Source organism: Pristis pectinata, chromosome 2, assembly GCF_009764475.1.
Source record: "Pristis pectinata isolate sPriPec2 chromosome 2, sPriPec2.1.pri, whole genome shotgun sequence".
NCBI classification, from domain to species: Eukaryota; Metazoa; Chordata; class Chondrichthyes; order Rhinopristiformes; family Pristidae; genus Pristis; species Pristis pectinata.
The window spans coordinates 85,133,739-85,152,995 of NC_067406.1; the positions used below are offsets into that span (position 1 = coordinate 85,133,739).

The 19,257-nt window shown below is 41.9% G+C and overlaps 1 protein-coding gene across 1 annotated transcript in view; it reads left to right on the forward strand.

The window, feature by feature from the left end:
• Nucleotides 1-19,257, forward strand: part of LOC127584046 (coiled-coil domain-containing protein 158-like) — a 90,172-nt gene that overhangs the window by 64,956 nt on the left and 5,959 nt on the right. The window contains exons 19-23 of the mRNA XM_052040584.1: nucleotides 2,517-2,609; nucleotides 5,419-5,538; nucleotides 7,942-8,102; nucleotides 9,042-9,098; nucleotides 11,151-11,215. Coding sequence (XP_051896544.1) covers nucleotides 2,517-2,609; nucleotides 5,419-5,538; nucleotides 7,942-8,102; nucleotides 9,042-9,098; nucleotides 11,151-11,215 — 496 coding nt within the window. The remainder of the gene's footprint in view (nucleotides 1-2,516; nucleotides 2,610-5,418; nucleotides 5,539-7,941; nucleotides 8,103-9,041; nucleotides 9,099-11,150; nucleotides 11,216-19,257) is intronic.

Genomic DNA, 19,257 nt, shown 5'->3' on the forward strand with positions numbered 1-19,257 from the left:
TCCAGGTTTTACTGAAGACACCAACAATGCTTAAATAGAAATTGTAAAAGTTTTCAGTGAAATGCGTCTTTCATTTTTCATAGTCCATGCAGCAGAATAAAAAACAAACTTTATAACTTGGGGCAGGGGAGGAGGTGATAAGAAGTACCTGACTTTTCTACTGATTTTCCTCTGGCATTTTCAAGAAGACCCTTCTGGCTTCTGTTTTTTTTGCCTGAGAGTGTCATGATTAATTAGATTAGTGAACCCTTTATGAAGGTTCCTATATTACAGACTTTTTGCTTGTATTTACTTTGAAAATGTTACCTGTGTTGGTTTTATTGACAATGCTTCATTCAGTTAATAGTCCATGCTGGTTCAATATTTTAATAATCTTTAACCCAATTACTGCTTATGGGTAGGGAAGTTTTATATAGTGAAGTCTGTAAATTCAGAACACCAAGAAACGTGCAGGTACGTATGCTTTATTCACTGATGTCCTTGCTGTCAAAATGGTCATTCCGTGTACAGTAGTCTGGATGAGCCGTACACAGCAGGATTGGCTGTTTCTCCAGCAGCATTCCTTTGTTTTACCATCGGGCTAGTGCCTACTTTTGGAATCTTGTCAGTAGGGTGTGATTTTAAGTTCATTTTGTTTGTTGGATTCCTAGTTCATTGAATTCCTGTGTCCACGCCCATTCTGGCTTTTAGATTTTGCAGTGTTGCAGGCTGCTATATGGTCGGGGTTCCTGGCAGATTCCAGCCAAATGGAGGGGGTCTGAGGGATGAGATGGGAAACAATGTAAATTCATGATGGGAAACCCACCATCCGTGCTGTAGTTCATGTCTAAAGCAGGAGGAGGGAGGTAGGGGGAATGACAATGTCTCATTAACACCTGATGTACCGACTGACCAAGTGGAGGGCCATCTCTTGTTGAGGGATTTCTGGAGGTTTGGTCATGTGATGCAAGGACCCACAACTTCCTCAGATGTTATTGAACTTTACAAAGGTTAAGCTGCTTGAAGTAGACATGCTTTATTTTGTAGTTTCACACCAGTAGTTGTTAAGCAAGAAGTTCCAATAACCACAAGGCCACCTTTAGAGTAGGTAACTGAAGATGGGGAAACCACTCTCTCCATTTTTCCTGGTCTCCATTGGTGCTTCTGCCTTCCCACAATTCCCTGGCCTCCCTCCCAGATCAAAGGCTACCTCTCCTCACTTGCCCCTCACAACTTCAGGGACCCCAACCCCCACCACCACCAATTTCCCCCTCTCCCCTCTTGCCACCCTCCCCCAGTAATCCCTGAAGCCTTTATCCAGTACTTACAGGAGCAGAGGATCCCCCACTATCCTTGTAAGAAAGCCTTGCAAGCTTTCATCCCAACAGGTCAAGCTGGTAGTTTCTCTGTCACTTTTTCACATTGGGCGAATATCCCTGACGTAAGGGTCGTCTTGTTCCACCTGCTGCCACCTTGGTCCTGTGTGTCAAGTTGAAAGCTCTCTGTAATTTGTAATTAGTGACTATTCTTGCTGGCAAAGTGTATGGGACTGAGTCTCAATACATTGCAATGCACATTAGTTGGGACTAACAGTAACACTGTTTTGAGGGAGTGTCTTTTTGTATAGATTTCACTTTTACATTACAAAACCATATTGCTTTTTATTATAGTAGATGAGTATAGTTTAATTTAAAATCCTAGTAGTTATTTATAAGCCAACACTCTTAATAACAAGCAAAAAGCCATCAGGACTGAGTGTTTATAGGGGAGATGGCCTGTATAGAGGTGAGAGGGAGGGGTGAGACGGTTTGGGAGGTGATAGATGGAACCAGGTGAAGTGGGGGATGATGGGCAGATGGAGCCCATTTTTTCCTTATCTATTTCTACCTATCACCCACCACCCGCTGTCTCTAAATTCCTGCTCCCCCACCTGGGTCCATCTGCCAATCATCCCTCACCTCACCTGGTTCCACCTATCACTGACCAGCCCCTGTCTCACCCCTCCCTCTCACCTCTTTATACAGGCCATCCCTCTAGACCCTCAGTCCTAATGCAGGGTCTCGACCTGAAACATTGACTATCCCTCTGCCTCCACAGATGCTGCCTGACCCGTTGAGTTCCTCCAGTAGTTTGTTTATTGGTCCAGATTCCAGCACCTGCAGTCTCTTGTGTCTCCAGGAATAATAACAATACTTCTCACATTTTATACCCTCAGTATTCTAATGGGGCAAATAAGCAAAAATAAAAAGTATAAACGTTAATGAGAATGAGTTACAAAGGACTGAATTAGCAAGATGTATGTATTGCATGATCCTGGAACTGCAGTTGAGACACCCCTACTATAAAGAAATATTTTTTAATAATGGAAAAGTTATAGAGATACATTTTTTTTAAGCATCTAAACTGTGCAAAAGTCCAGTTTATAATTGCTGCTGAATTCGGGGAAATATTGATAATTTGTAAAGAAAAAATATATCAAGAAAGCAACGAAACTTGGCTGATAAATTTGAAATGCTTGTGGTTTCCATATAAAACAGGCCTGCCTTCGGTTTTCTGATTGTCAATCGCTTATTCAGCGCCAGGAGCAGGACTTCATGCGCTTAAAGCTACAGCATGCATTGGAAGTAAAGGTACAAATTGTTTACCCTTCGAAATTTTTTCCAAACTTTTGGTGTTGTTACTTCCAGCACATCGGTCTACAGCTGATATATTGAACCTGAAGATCTGACTGATTTTCAGTGATTTGGCATATGCTGTAAGAGGTATATATTTTGAGACTTTTATTTCCTGGAAGATCAAGGGTGAGAGGGGTGTAGATAAGTGAAGTGCAGGGATGAGAGGAAGAGGCAGTGAGCAAGGATATGTATGAATGAGCCCACCTATGTGCTTGTGCATGTGTGTGAGAGAGAGAATAGGTATTTATGCACGTGTCTGAGTGTCAACTCAGATTCTAGTCCACAGCCTTCTTGGGCCCCTTACTGTTTGACTAAGACTCCATGTTCTTATAGTTACTGATGTGCAACTGACATCCCACATTAACAAAAAACATGGATAGGTTATCTTCCACTCCTCAGACTGAAGTTCATGATCTTCATGGACAAGCCCAATATGGTGTTCAGAAGCTCAGATGTTCTAACATTAATATGCCTGTCATGAGTGACACAAGATAGGCAAAAGAACCTCGAGTCTTTTCATCAGGAGCTAGCAGAATCTCAGAGAAAGGTGCACACCATGTCCTTCTCTCCCCTCCCCATGAAAACTAAACATTCTGATATATATCGGTTCTGTCTAATATGTTAGCCACTAACCACATGTTTCCAATTGTGGTTTGTGGACTTTTGATCAGTAAACACCAAACAGGTGTTGTCGCTGGAGGATGTATGCAGATGAATTTTTTTTTGATAAAACTTTTATTTCCTGACACAGTACATAACATGAATTAATAAAACGTCACACTTCAGCATTGTGAACTCCTCAGCAACGTTATATGTGGAGTGGATCTATCATGGTCTTCAATTCAATGATTTAAAATAACCACTTCGGGCTGCAGAAGGAAATAAACCCAACAATGGAGAGCTGCTCAAACCGGGCAGCATCCAGCCATCCTACAAGTAGGGAACCAAGCAGGAATGGCACACTTCATGCGAGTCAATGCTCTTAGTAGTCTCTGCTTAATGTCATTGGTATTGTTTGGAACTGCTGGATGGAAGCTTAGAGGTTACATTTAGTGTTGTGTCTGAGAATTTCATGGTGGAATTTCAAACATTTGTGAAGGAAAAAGCTGGTGTGGATCCCACTGAAAGGTGGGTTGTTTAAGTAATTGTATACATTGTACATACTACATGTAAGGAATTTTCTAATAAAATTAAACATGTGTCCAAAGTGGTGTTGACGTAACCATAGTATTAACTGGCCATTGACTTGGACAAATATACCAGAGTGTAACTGTTCAGTGATTTATAATCATGTATCTTCTACCTGTCAGTTTGCTTTACATAATGACAGTGTACCACATATGGTTTCATTTGCAGTAGTATCAATTATTAACATCAAAGAATCTATGCTTTCATCTCCCTGTTGGACAATCATTTATTAAGTATTAAGGGTGTGCTTCTGGTCATTAGTGAGGTTTGCTCAGAAGACTGACTGCTGACACTGTGCCAGAAAGAATTTCTACTGTAGGGCAATATTTGGTCTATGTCTACTGTCAAGTAAATATTCCATAATCTCTTCCAGAAGTTATTGTTGCACACAAAACTTCAGCACCAAAAACATGATTTCTCTCACTCAGAAGAAGATAATTTGCTGTATCTGATGGTTGTTGCACATTTTTCTCTGCAATGAATTTAGTGAGATAAGAAAATCAGCCTGCCCACATATCTTGAGAAAATCATTTTTTTTTAATTGCTGTTAATCAACTTAATTCCTGAATTTGCAATTGGGGAAACTGTGGTAGGTTACCATAGGATAAAATATGCTTCCCAATGGTTCAGATGAGCTGTGAGGAAATAGTCTTCTATCAAAGGCAACTAATGCCATGTTGATGGACTGCTTTTGGAAAGGTTAAGAATGGAATTGAAAGCTATGTTGACCAAAATAGACATGGACTGTATGCTATGTGTTCATTCCAGTCTTGCTGAGACTCTGATATAGAACTGGAAAAAGATGGAAATGTAGATTGTTCTTTTAGAATTTGACTAAACAGAAAGAGCATGACTGTAGTTTATTACTGTGCTACATGAACTGTGAAGGGCCAGCATTGCAAAACATATGCTGCAATCCTTCAAACTGAATATTATCAATATGCTACATTGAGCTGAACCCGGCTATGGCTGTGACACAATTTCTGAATTAAATTGAAACTCGTTATAATGATTTAATATCACACCAAAATTTCAGTTACACTTAAGTTTGCAAATTACAGTAATTTTGTATAGTTTAAGCTTTGAAATAATTAATTGCACATCAATCTTCTCTCATTGATATTTTTCTATGTTAATTATATTTAACCAATGCAATGCTTAGTTGCTGCTGGTGATCTAGCTGTGACTGAATCTGTTTATTTGAATTGGTTTATATGGGACACTTCGAGCCACACAGAAACTGTTAACACAAATGTAAATCTCTGCATTGGTGAGTTTCTGAACTTAGCTGGCTACTGGAGAAGATATCAACCAAAGACAAGTAGAATTGTCATTAAGGAAATAAGAAGATAAATCACCTTAAAATTCTGTGTACAATTTTGTGTTCAGTCACAGACTTCCAATGGCAGCCTATTCAATTTACTCTTAACCCATTTTAATCCAGTGTTCTTTTAATATTTCATATTAGTAAAAATACACTGTTGACTAGTCAATAAGATGCTGATTTTTTTTTACACTGTATTACCAAATATATATTTTTAAAGGCCTATTCTTTCTGTAATTCTGTATTTCCAAGGAGCTTCAAGGTCCAAATTTTGGTTCTACTACCTGTCCATATACAAATGCTCGAGTCTGTTCCCCTCCAATCTGTGTTAATCAGTCATCTTCCCGGCCATCATCAGGATACCTTTCCACTGTAAGTGTCATCTGTAGTAATATATGTAATCAGTGCAATTTTATTTTCCAGGATTGTAATTTTGCTTCAGATCATTTCTTTATCTCTTTTTAGAGGTACCCAATGCTATTTTGTCTGTGCATAATAGACCTTTCCTATGAGAGCAACAATTTAAAGGCTCATGTGTCTAGAATCTCAGGATGGCAGCAGTGATCCTATTTCTACAATAGGCTGTCATCTCTGTAACTTGTGCTCTCTTAACTTTTGCTGGCATGTAATTCCCCCAACCGGGAAAAAAAAGGTGTAATATCTTTCAAACGAATCAAACAGCAAGTGCTGAAAATAAGCTCAGCAGGTCAAGCGGCATCTATGGGGAGAGAAACAGAGATGGTGTTTCAGATTGCTGAACTTTCATCAGATACTGTTTTTTTGTCTTGTTGATCAGCTGGAAAAAATAGGACTGCAAGCCCAGAAACTACTTGGTTATAGAGGAATCAACACAAAATTGAAATGCAGACAAAGGGATGGATTCCTTGTATCAATGAGCATTGTGAGAATCAATCTGTGTTATATTAAAGATTGATCATCAACTCCTGAAGTACTTTTACAATATGGGTTTCCTCCCAGGACCTCGTATGCCCAAGAATCCTAGAGAACAAGCATAACACTGCAAGTGAGGAACTTGGAGCTTTCCCAGCTGGTTGTTCTTCTAAAGTATGAATACTTAAAAAAAAATTAATTTGCTTCAAAATCTGTTTTAGTAGAAAGGACACCAAAGAAAAATCAGTTGGTGACAATCCAAAACCTTGTTGGTACATTTTGACTAAAACAAGTTCACAGAAATACAGCACAGAAACAGGCCATTCAGCCCACCAGGTCCGTGCCGACCAGCGACCACCCACTTACACCAATCCTACGTTGATCCCATTATTTTAGTCTCCCCACATTCTTGTCAACTCCAGCACAGATTCTACCAATTAACCTACCAGCCTGCACGTCATTGGGGCACAGGAGGACACCAGAGCACCTGAGAGAAACCCACAGGGTCACAGAGAGAACGTACAAACTCCAGAAACACACACACACACACACACACACACACACACAGCACCAGAGGTCGGGATCGAACCCAGGTCTCCTGTGCTGTGAGGTAGTGGCTCTATTAGCTGCGCCACCCTTGCCGACCACAGTTCCTACACTCCCTTTCGAACTTAGTCTGCATTGTCTGCCTTTATTCTTCTGGTCAACATTTATCACTTCATACACCTTAGTATTCAGGGGCCCACACTCTCATGACCTCCCAACACACCATTGACCGCAGTCACCTCCTGCCCTACTCCTACACGTCTGTTTCACCTCCATGGGAAGGGATTCGTCGTCCTCTCTGCATGTACCTGGGTCCTCGCCTCCTTCCATTGACGTCCACCTGCCGTTGAGACTTAAAGTGGCAGTGGCTGAGGCTGACGACATGGGGCCATCAATGAGGCACTGAAGTAAGGGGCTGCGGTCAAAATTGATCAAAAAAAGAATATGTTGTCAAAAGAGATGACCATAGTGACTGTGTGCATTATTCTCTATTCTGTCACATAGATTGTGGTGCTGGTGTTTGTTGTTTGTAGATTTCTGTCTTAATCAAGAATTAATCACGTTGGCTTGTTTATTGGTGCACTTTAGCTAATTGGTGGAATTTTGATAGCATGAATGGTCATTATATGTTACTAGGTATAAGTAATTTTGTAAACTGATTTTTCATATTAGTAATTTGGACTTTTAACTCTGTAAACTCAGTGTCATCCAAAACTTTTCTATCCTGTAATCATCTACTTCCATTCAGCCACCATCCCTGTGCTTATTGCCCTGTATAAGCAACACTTTATCCACAATGGTGCAAATTATTGCCGGCTGATTGAAAATCTTGGCCACAAAAGTCATATTTTGATCTCTTCCTTGCTCACTCTCACTAACAGATTCATTTATTAGAGCACTGCAGATAATGAGAGTGGTACAGTTTATTTTTACTAGAAATCTTTAGTGGGTCTGAGTAGCAAGCAAATAACAAGTTGAATATCCAGTTGTTTTTGGAGGAGAATATAAATACAAAAACATCACGGTAAAATTGGATCTCTCAAAATGGGGGTCACTTTCATCTTCACCACTTGGGTGGTAAAATAACAGAGTGAATTCTTGATGTAAAACTTGATCAACTTCCTTTACTATCAATGGAAATGATCCTGTGGCTGGATAACGTTCCATCTCACTGGTTTACTGTCCAAACAGTAAAGATAAAAATTATTCCTATTTTCTCTCCCTAACTCAAAGTTTAAAACAAATTCAAGTTGCAAGTCATTGTTCACTTTAGCTTAATTGGTAACCTCACAGAAACAGCCCGGTTCTAACTTGTTTCTTTTCTTGTATAAACTTCAGGCAGTTTCCAAGACCAATGGTCTTCAAGAGGATTTGAACCCCGACCTAAACAATATTCTAATGGACCTTAAAAGTACAGTCTGTGAGGGGTGCAACAGATCAAGCAACATAAATTACAACGAATATGAGAGAGAACAAACATCAAGGAATACGCATGCTGTGTAAGATTCAAACATTTGGTGTATTTTACTATTTGGTCATGATAGAACAGCATTAACTTAATTTAAATTTACCAGAATACATTGCACAATCTCAAGGGTGCATGAAACTACTGTGTCGGTATTTACATCCTGGACAGTTTGGTTAATTTGATAGTAATTCTGACAGTAATTCCTATGACTTATGAGTGTGATAAATTCACACTTTGGATTTGGAGGCTCCGAATTACAGATCCAACTGAATTTTTGAGAGTCTGGTGGCAAGAGCCTTCTCCAGGGTGCCAAGGCATTTAACTTTTATTTTCTTGCCTCTAAATTAAGGGCAACTTAATACATATTCACAGATACCACAGCTTATTATATTTAATCATTTTTTATTAACTAAAACATCTTAGCACATTTTACACATCACTTCAACTCACCATGACTTTTTCCCCCAAGGTGAGAATTTTATTGTAAAGTTACTTTCACAGTGTTTCAGAATATTATAATAGGATGCCCCTAGCCCATTCTGTGAGCACTTATCTGTGTGATTCTTGTAGTTGGGTTCCTTGTCCATCACACAGAAATGTTCATTTCCTGTTTGGATTGTTCAAACTCCATTTCCAGTAGTTGTTAAAATGTAACTCCTAAGCTTGTACCCCAGTCCTACTTCATACCATCTGCCTTGAGATACAGTGACCTACCTAAATCCACATTAACTCCACTTCATGTGCATCTCAGCTTGTTATGTGTTGTACGCACCTTTTGTGGTTATGTTGTGAAAAAGTTCAATTCAACTGTAACATCACATTTTCTTTCTGTTGGTGCCACAACTTATGTTTCCACAATGGTCCTAAGTTTCAGATCAATTTCTGATAATTAAATAATTAATTAATCTGATGATTAATACTGATAAATATGAAATTATATTGTGTATTTGACACTTTTTTTCATTTTTAGTGATGATCTGAATACAGATGTCTGTAAGGAAAGAGGCAGCCAGGACACACTCTTTAGGTTTGAAAATATTGCAGCTTTCATTATGAATTTTGATATTTTGTTACCTACTACTTGTTTGTTTTGTTGATATGCACACTGCTGGGAAAACAATTGGAAATTGTCATCATTGTGTTCTGAAGTAGCAGTAAGAAGATTTAACACAAATCAAGCTTTTCAAATTCCTACTTGAATTAATTAAACAGCAAAATTAATTGAAATTTGATTTAATACAATCCTGAAGTTCACACATTTTGTAACACCGACTTCTCTCCAAAATGGTTAATTGGGAGAAAGATTTAAGATTTCTGTTGATGTTCTTAATTTATATGGAAATCTGTTATGCATCTCCTCAGGAAATCATTGTAAAAAAAGTTATTGTTAATCAGTAACATAGTTTTATACTAAATCTTTACTGTGCACAATCTGTGTGGATTCAGAATTGGCTCACCCATAGAAGACAGAGGGTGATGGTAGATTCAGCGTATTCTGCCTGAGGGTCAGTGACCAGTGGTGTTCTGCAGGGATCTTTCTGGGATCCCTGCTCTTTGTGATTTTTATAAGTGACTTGGATGAGGATGTGGAAAGGTAGGTTAGTAAGTTTTATGATGATATAAAGGTTGGTGGTGTTGTGGATACTGTAGAAGGTTGCTGTAGATTACAACAGGATATTGATAGAATGCAGACCTGGGCTGAGAAGTGGCAGATGGAGTTCAACCCGGATAAGTGTGAAGTGATACACTTCGGGAGATCGAATTTGAAGGCAGAATACAAGGTTAGTGGCAGGAGTCTTAGCAGTGTGGAGGAACAGAGGGATCTTGAGGTCCACGTCCATAGGTCTTTCAAGATTGTCGCGCAGGTTGATAGGGTTGTTAAGAAGGCGTATGGTGTGTTGGCCTTCATTAATCAGGGTTTTGAGTTCAAGAGCCGCGAGGTGATGTTGCAGCTCTATAGAACTCTGGTTAGACCACACTTGGAGTATTGTGTTCAGTTCTGGTCGCCTCATTATATGAAGGATGTGGAAGCTTTAGAGAGGGTGCAGAGGAGATTTACCAGGATGTTACCTGGATTGGAGACCATGTGTTATAAGGATAGGTTGAGTGAGCTAGGGCTTCTCTTTGGAGAAAAGGAGGATGAGAGGTGACTTGACAGAGGTCTACAAGATGATAAGAGGCATAGATCGAGTGGACAGTCAGAGACTTCTTCCCAGGGCAACAATGGCTAACATGAGGGGACATAAGGTGATTCAAGGAAAATATGAGGGGGATGTCAGGGGTAGGTTCTTTGCACAGAGGGTGGTGGGTGTGTGGAATGCACTGCCAGCAGAGGTTATGGGGGCAGGTACATTAGGGACATTTAAGAGACTCTTAGATAGGCACATGAATGATAAAGAAATGGGGGACTATGTGGGAGGGAAGGGTTAGATGGATCTTAGAGCAGGATAAAATGTCGGCACAACATTGTGGGCCAAAGGGCCAGTACTGTGCTGTAATGTTCTATGTTCTAATCCCTTCATAATCTCAACAAGATATTAAGTAAATGTAGGTTTTATGCAAACTGTTCTTATTCCCTTTCCCTTTTAAAGGAGATTTATTTCCCACTTCCTAAAGCAATACAAGGCACAGGTATTAAATCAAATGGTAGAAATTAATTGATTGCATGATTCCACTCTTGTTGTAAAGTTGACTACTGAAAAGGAAACGTGCTCAGTTTGCATCAATAATAAATTTCAATGCTGCTTTGTGGTTTCAGAGACATGAGCTTATTACCCAGCATCTCTCCTGTGTCAAGGTCAAGGATTACGAGAAGCACTTCTGTCATTCTTACCCAAGCACCTGCATTTTGGTAGCTTTAAAAGCCTTATAAAAGAGACTTTCATTCCCATATGAAAATAGTTCATCCTTTATTCTAAGAATTTGAAATCCAGCAGATGCATTTGCTTGAATGTGCTTTATGTTCTGATAAAGTATGAGGACAGGTGTGGATATTTGCTATAATTAACTAATATGCAATTGTTACTAAATCTGTGTATGTTGCTTGCTACATGGAATGCTATGTGCATCTCTCCTGCAGGGAACCACTAACGTGTACTTCAGATGTGAAAGAACCTTTCAATATTGACAATTTAACTTGCAGTGGTGAGTTTAACATTAACAAAATGGCTAATTTATATCTGGAGCCTTCATCTCTAGTGTTTCACTAACAGCTTGTGTTTTGCTATTGTTAACATGCTTAATTCATATGGGAATCCCTTATGCATTTGTAACTGTTAATCAGCAAAATATTTTGTACTAAATGCTTATTGTCCACAATCCCTTCATAATCAGTGTTTGTGTCTTGCGCAAGGTTAAAAATACTGGATGTTTTCAATATCTCAACCATCCTGTGACTTGTTTTGAAGTAAGATTATGGATTAGTTGCAATTCAGAGTTGCTGTTATGTTGACTCAAAACTGAACTGAAAATCATACAACGTATTCTTTTTACAGAAGCAGATGGTAGATGATCACCCTGTCAATTTGAGCTAGATTGAACCAGGTCATAAGTGAAAGGGCACTGTCTAATGATCCATTGTGGTACCTGATCTTTCTCTCTCAGAGACACACACCTGACCAATATTTAAGAGAGCTCAGTGACAGCACTAATTGGAAATTCTGTCTTTCAACATAAATAGTGAGGAATTGTGCCCAAGTTTCATAATATTTTCCCTTTGGGAGTGGGATCCTAGCAGGTGCACATACTTGAGGTTTCACAGAACATTGGAGTTCCCTTTGTTTCTTTGTATTGGTGATGTACAGAAATCTTGCTTTCCTCCTGCCTTAGTTTAAGTAACTGAATTAAGTTGATGATAGTATATTTTTCCAATTTAATTTGACCTCAACGAAACCAAACAGTTCTAAAAACCTTCCAACCTCTGCATTTAACTCTCAAGCCTATTAGGTGGGTTGTGTATTAGAGTATTATAATTTCTCTGACGTGATTTCAGCACACTTAACATCTGGTACATGGTTTCATGGGTTTCCTGAAACTTGCAATTGAAAGAACAGCAGGAAAACCACAATATATGAGTGGACTGATTTAAAGCTCATGGAAATACTGCAATAAATACTCACCATTCTAACAACTTTCTTACCCAACAGTGGAAAAACCTTTGCTCACACTCCTTTTGCTGAGCGTTTGTTTTCTACACTTAACACTTTAAATCATATCCAAATGGTTGGTGCAAGAAGGCAAAAGAATGGAGACAGTGAGCCTGGAAGCTGCACCGAAATAAAATGGTGTTACCAGTAAAAGATTCTGTTCAATCAACTGTAGGACACAACACGCTAATCTAAATGTGTTGTACCAATTATAATGTTACCATGATGTATTACCTGCATTTGGTAGTAATTATGTAGTCTACTAAAACTGTTGCCAGAGTTCCCCTGAGCTCAAATCAGGCTCTCCAGTTTGTGCCACTTTAACTCGATCCCATGTTGGATTCTCTCCTTGGACTCTGGTTGCCTTTAAAGGGGACAATTCTAAATAGGAAGCTTTGGAGCCTATCTGTACATGGACTATGTGAGGACACCAAACGGCACAGAATGACTCAAACCAAGTTGAGAAATTCCACACAGGGCAGTGGACTCAAGGGCACAAAGTCCCATACAAAGTGCAACATAACCAAATCTCTCTCTGACCAGAGTTTTCATATGATTAAAGAGACCTCAATAGCTAAAATGTGGTGAAGGAGCCCATAATCTTTGTGTAGAAAACCTTCCTTCTCCTTTGGTTACTCCAGTGAGAATCTATGGTCTTAATACCCTTTTCCCACCAGTGGATGACGACTGCCCACAGCATGCAGTGTAGCCATTCACCGTACGATCTCTCATGGTTCTGAAATTAAAATGTGCTTTTATAGGCTTCTCATCTTTCAGTGCCACACTCTGGCTTGGAGAAAGTGACTGGTGACCAGAAGTTCAAGGTGAGGCCTTCAGATTGTATGGTGACTGTGTGGCGAACAGCTGCATTCAGAGACTGTGTGGTGAACAGCTGCATTAAATGAAGTGCATGTTAATTGCTGTCTCAACTGTAAGTTTGTTTAGGGCTGTGGGAAGGGGAGGTACATGGGAAGCTGATGCACCTCCTGCACTTGTTCAGGAAGAAGCCATGGAACACAGCAGAGGTTCTGGGGCAGTAGTGGAGTGGACCCTGGTAAAGCAAACAATGTTTCTTTTCAGGATGCTGAAAGGGGGCAGGGGTGTTTGGAGGACCATTGTGCAAATGTGGCAGAAATGGTGGAGGATGACCTGCTCAAAGTGAAGGGTAGTGGAGTGAAATAGAAGTTTGCTCTAGTACAGAATTAAAACTTGCCCCCACTCCAAAAACATTATTTTAGATACCCAAATGCATCGCACTTTATAGAGTCCCATCAGGTTCGGGCCAGGTAGCCAGGCTCTACTGTTGAGCAGTAGGAACTTCTTACTGTTCTCCCCATACTCTCCTGACTACTTGCAGGCTGTGACCCTTCTCAGCACTGTCTTTATGCTTTTTTTTTTAAAAATGGTGAACCAAGCTGTCATGATCCACTCCAAACACAGACTTTTAATTTTCTGGCACCCAACTCCAGCACAAGTAGTCAGGTCTCATTGGACTTTGGTTCAGGTGACCAGCCTCAGTGTTGGAAGGTAAGGACAAAGTAAAGCCAATTGTGATTTTTGGAGAGGAGGGGTCTGAACAGGTGCACAAAATGGAATGGATATAATTGAGTGATACCAACCACCAAGGAATCCTTAACTAAGGAAGAAGTCAGCTGCAGTACCAGTGGGTTTAGTAGTTTTGTCACAGCAGGTGTGATTGAGATGCAGGAACTGGGAGGATGAAAAGGAAGTCTTACTTAGCCATGGTGGAGGAAGAATCATGGTGCTTGTGGAAGTCTGAGATCTTAGGATGGATTCCTTGTTGTTGATTCATATTTCAAGTGATTTGGACTTTGAATAGGAATTATTTCTGCTGCATTTGCCACTAGTTCCCATACTTTGTTAGTCGGAACAACCAATTAACTCGGGACATTTCCACCTGTGAGTGTCTCACACTCTCCGTCATGCAGCCCTCACCCGGAGGTATCTGTGATAGAGGGTAAAGTTTTTAAAGAAGTTTGGTTTCTATGATTCAGAGTAATTTTGTGGGTGTATCTTACCTTGACTTAATGTTTGGATGTATTAAGTATATTTGGAAAGAACACAGATCAGGTTCAGTTTAATTTCAGCTGTTGATTTGACCACTTGTTCTCGCATCATAGTTCAAAAAGCAAACCATCCCCACAATAACTGAAAGTAGATTTCAGCTGCTGAAGAACAAAATTTCAAATCAGTCACAACAGAAGATCACTAACTTCAGTCATTCACACTTCCTTGCAAGATTTTCCACCTTCACAGTTTTAAACAACCATCTTTAATCTTCCAGACTCCAGGTTCCCCAGTCTTTGACTGTAGTTCATCAAGTGATTTTTTTTTTCAAAGCTATCCTAAACCTTCAAGTGCTTTCTATAGTGCCTAGAAGTGGACAGTACTGCAGCTGGACTGAACATGTCTTATCAGGGTTAGCAATTTTTTGGCCCTTCTACTCTATTGTTTTTGGACTAGGAACTGGTATACTACAGCATTCCAGGGTGCAGTATAAGATCTTTGATAAGGTAATGATTTGAACTCTTGGTACAGGGTACAATTTCAAAATTTGCAGATGACACATTTGGAACTGGAGTAAATTGTGAAGATAGTAAAATTCAAGATCAAATTGGTAAAATGGAATTATAACAAATGAAGTTCAGTGTCAAACAAAAAGTGAAATTTTTATTTTGGTGACCGATAATTGAGGGAATGAAAACAATTTTAAAGAGGTTACCTGAATAGTCCTTAAAGTGCCAGTTATGAGGTTTTTGATTATCTACAATGTTAACAAAGCAATCACTACTGAACCTTGAAATCCCAAAGTATGCAAGCCATTCACAATTTTACTGTTTTTTGTCCTTTTTGTGTCCAAGCTGCTGCTGCTACTGCTCTCTCCTTCATCTCAGGTATTTCAATTTTGCTTCTAAGGCTTTTAAATAGTATTTTTCCCCAAACATCTTTTGGAAGTCCATATACACCAACAACTTTATATCCCTCATCCAACTTCAAGGAAAACTCAAAACACAATTTGCCCTATAGCCTTGTTTTACTGTAACTAAACTTGACTTTTTCATTCTGTAATAAATAAATTGCAACTACTGTGCTAAATTGTGACATAAACAGTGGCCCAAATCTTCAACTGACTGGCAAACGATTGAACATGACTATCGTCTACCCTGTAAGCCAGCTCTTACCTGGAGCATCCCCAAGATGCAATCTTCCACTGGGAAGATTGTTCTTAACTGATGACAAGGTGCTGTACTGCATCTCACAGGACCTTTTCTGATTGAAACCACAGGCATTACACCCACAATTATTTTGAGGGCTGATCAAGCTCCATCCCAGAGATATTTAGACTCAAATGTTCAAAACAAGTTTAAAAATTAAAAGTACTTTAAATACTTAATTCAACTTAATCAGTAAATTACCACTTCTCCCAAGCTTATTTTCTCCATTAAAATTAATTGGTTCATTGGACTTGTGGCAAGTTAACCTGGAACAGGAGCAGATTGCCCAATAAAGAACAGAAAATGCTAGAAACATTCAGCAGGTCAAGCGGCATTTGTGGAGAGAGAAAGAGTTGCAGCTTCAGGTCCTAGACCCTTCAGCAGATTGCCCACGCTGAGTTCAGCAGACTTTTCAGAAGTTTGTACTTACCCACTGATAACAGTGAGGAATACAATGCCAGAGCATTGTTGTCCCATAGAGGACAATCAGTTGTGTAGAAAGTCTGGGCTTCCACTTTTGTCAGGAGTCTTCACCCTCAGCAGAGTTGCACAGAAAACAGCTGACAGCTTCAAGTGAAACTGCCACTTTCCAAAACAAAGGAAATCTGGGTTAGTATCTTCATGACAGCCCTTTTCTCACCACTAGCTAGCTGACTTGGCCATTTCTCAGCAGAAGTAAAAGTAGATTTCAAGAAGGCAGTTAGGTAATGACTGATAACCAATCATATTTGAACAAGTTCTACTGGGTGAATGAGACAAATGGGAATGCTCTGTGAGCTAAGATAGGCTCAGTAGCTGGATGGCCTCCCATAACATAAGAAATATAGTATACATATTGGGAATGAGGGAGTGAAGTTCTCTGGCTTGATGTTAAACTGACTAATGTTTAACTAAGCACAATTTCCCATTATGACAGAAGCACTTCATGCAAGTTCTATTTTATATGTTTCTAGCCTCTGTTTTGGTGTGCAAAGGTTTGCCGTCATTGAGGAAATTCAGAAACAAGATGCCAAATATTCAGGTACCAGAGTAACTCCAAAAAAAAAATCTCAAGTTGGCTCGCTATAGTTGGAGAATTCAAAAATTTCATAAATTTCATTGCAGCACATGGAACCAGATCTATTATCATTCCAAGCTGAAAAACTTGTTCCCGACCCCCTACTTGAATCTTAAGCATTCGCAAAACAGCACTTAAATGGCTTAAGGTTTGGAAGATGAAAGCCACCCCAGGGAAATCAGGAAGCATCAATGTTGTATTGCCGACATACATCATTGCAGGCTACAATGCATGTACTTGCTCACAATCAAGGTAGTGGTGATGGGGACTATCTGCACCATTTCCAGTGACGATAATGGTTCTCATTCAACTTTTCTATAAAGACTATCTGCAATAACAACCAATGTGCTTCCCATCCACACATACATTGAGTCAGCATGGTTGGCAATTCCATCTCATAGCTAAAATATGTTGTGGTGTAGCCGAACGCGACGCGTTGCTGAAAGGAAAACTCAGAGACGTGGAGGCTGAACCAGAGCACACTTTACTGTGTCAAGCAAAAACATGTGCGTGCGCACGCGCTCAGAAGTACCCGAGAGCCTCTCTGGCGAACGTGATAGAAGGTTCCTGCCGGAAGGCCTGCCCCACAGTTAGTCTACGACCTGCTCCTGCGAGTTCACCCCTGCGGCCGCTGATGGCAGTTCAAGCACTGTGAGTACGGGCCGCTACACCACCCCCTCCCCTCCAGAAACGTCCATTGGGAGCATGGGACCCCCAGTTTGTGTGTCCCTCTTGGGTGGCCTGCCTCATCGGCGCGGTGAGGGTACCTTCACCGGCTGCTCAAGTCCAAATGTGCCAGTTTGAGGCAGTCCACTGTGAAAGTCTCTTCGCGGCCACCCACCTCCACGACACACATAGATCCGTTGTGCCAGATCACTTTGAAGGGTCCTTCATACAGCCTCTGCAGAGGTGACGTGCATGCTCCTGCGAATGAAAACGTACTCAGTCCCGGAGGTCCTTAGGGATGGAGTATGGTGTAGTGCCATGTCTGGAAGTCAGAACCAGTGCCAGGGTCCCTACCTTGTCCTGCAGCCTCGTCAGCACTTCTGCCAGCGTCCCTGCTGGACCTTGGGCCTCTGGCACAAACTTGCCCGGGACCGTCAGGGGAGTGCCGTAGACCAACTCCGCTGAGGAGGTGCCCAGGTCCTCCTTGGGGGTCGTGCAGATGCCCAGTAACACCCAGGGGAGCTCATCTGTCCAGTTGGGCCCTCTGAGGTGCGCCATCAGGGCTGACGAGGTGCCTGTGGAACTGCTTGACCAAGCCATTGGACTGTGGGTGGTACGCCGTGGTGTGATGTAACCGGGTGTCCAGGAGCTGTGCCAGTGCTGTCCACAAACCTGACGTGAACTGTGCCCCTCTGTCGGAGGTGATGTCCACTGGGAGTCCGAACCTGGCAATCCAGTTTGCGATGAGCGTCCTGGCGCAGGATTCAGTGGACGTGTCCACTAGCAGCACGGCCTCCCACCATCTGGTGAACCTGTCGACCATGGTAAAGATAAACCTGGCGCCCCGGGAGATGGGCAGGGGGCTGACGATGTCCACGTGGATGTGCTGAAACCTCCCAAGTGCCGGCTGGAACTGCTGGAGGGGGGCCTTCACATGCCGCTGGACTTTGGCGGTCTGGCAGTGTACGCAGGTCCTGGCCCAGTGTCTGACCTGCTTGCGCAAACCATGCCAAACGAATTTGTCCACTATCAATTTGATAGACACCCGGATGGACGGGTGGGCCAGGCCGTGTAGCGTTTCGAACACCTATCGCCTCCATGCTGCTGGTACCACAGGCTGAGGTCTGCTGGTAGACGTGTCGCACAGGAGCTGAACCGCTGTTGGGCCGACGGGGACGTCCTCCAACTGGAGTCCCGAAACGGCGGTGCGGTAGGCCAGGATCTCGGTATCCGCCTGTTGCGCCTGCGCCAGTGCCGCGTAGTCGATCCCTGGGGCTGAGGTGGTCACTGAGTGGATGTGGGGGTGGGACAGCATGTCGGCGACCACGTTGTTCTTCCCTGCGATGTGGTGGATATCTGTGGTGAACTCTGAAATAAAGGAGAGGTGCCTCTGCTGCCAAGCCGACCATGGGTCTGATACCTTTGCAGGGGCGAAGGTGAGGGGCTTGTGGTCTGTATACACAGTGAAATCCCTTATTTCGAGGAAATAGCGGAAGTGCTGGATAGCTAGGTGGAGCGCTAGCAACTCCCTGTCGAAAGTGCTGTACTTAACTTCCGGTGGTCGCAGGTGTCAGCTGAAAAAGGCAAGTGGTCGCCACTGGCCCTCAACGAGCTGCTCCAGGACTCCGCCGACCGCCATGTCGGAAGCGTCGACTGTGAGCGCCGTGGGTACATCGACTCTCGGTTGTACTAGGAGGGCCGCCTTCGCCAACGCCTCTTTGGCCCGCTTGAAAGCCTTCGTGGACTCCGCATCCCATGCCACCTCTTTGGCCTTGCCGGCCATCAGACCGAATAAGGGTATCATGATGTGCGCCGCTGCCGGCACGAACCGATGGTAGAAATTTACCATCCCCACAAACTCTTGCAGACCCTTGACCGTGCTGGGTTTGGGAAACTGGCGGATTGCCTGGACCTTGTCCGGTCGAGGGGCGGCTCCATGCTGGTTGACCCTGTGGCCCAAGAAGTCGATCTCTGTCAGCCCAAACTGGCACCGCCAGGTTGATTGCCAGCCCGTGGTCGCTTAGGCGCTGGCAGAGTTGGCGCAAATGTGCCTCTTGCTCTTTGCGTGACTTGCTGGCCACC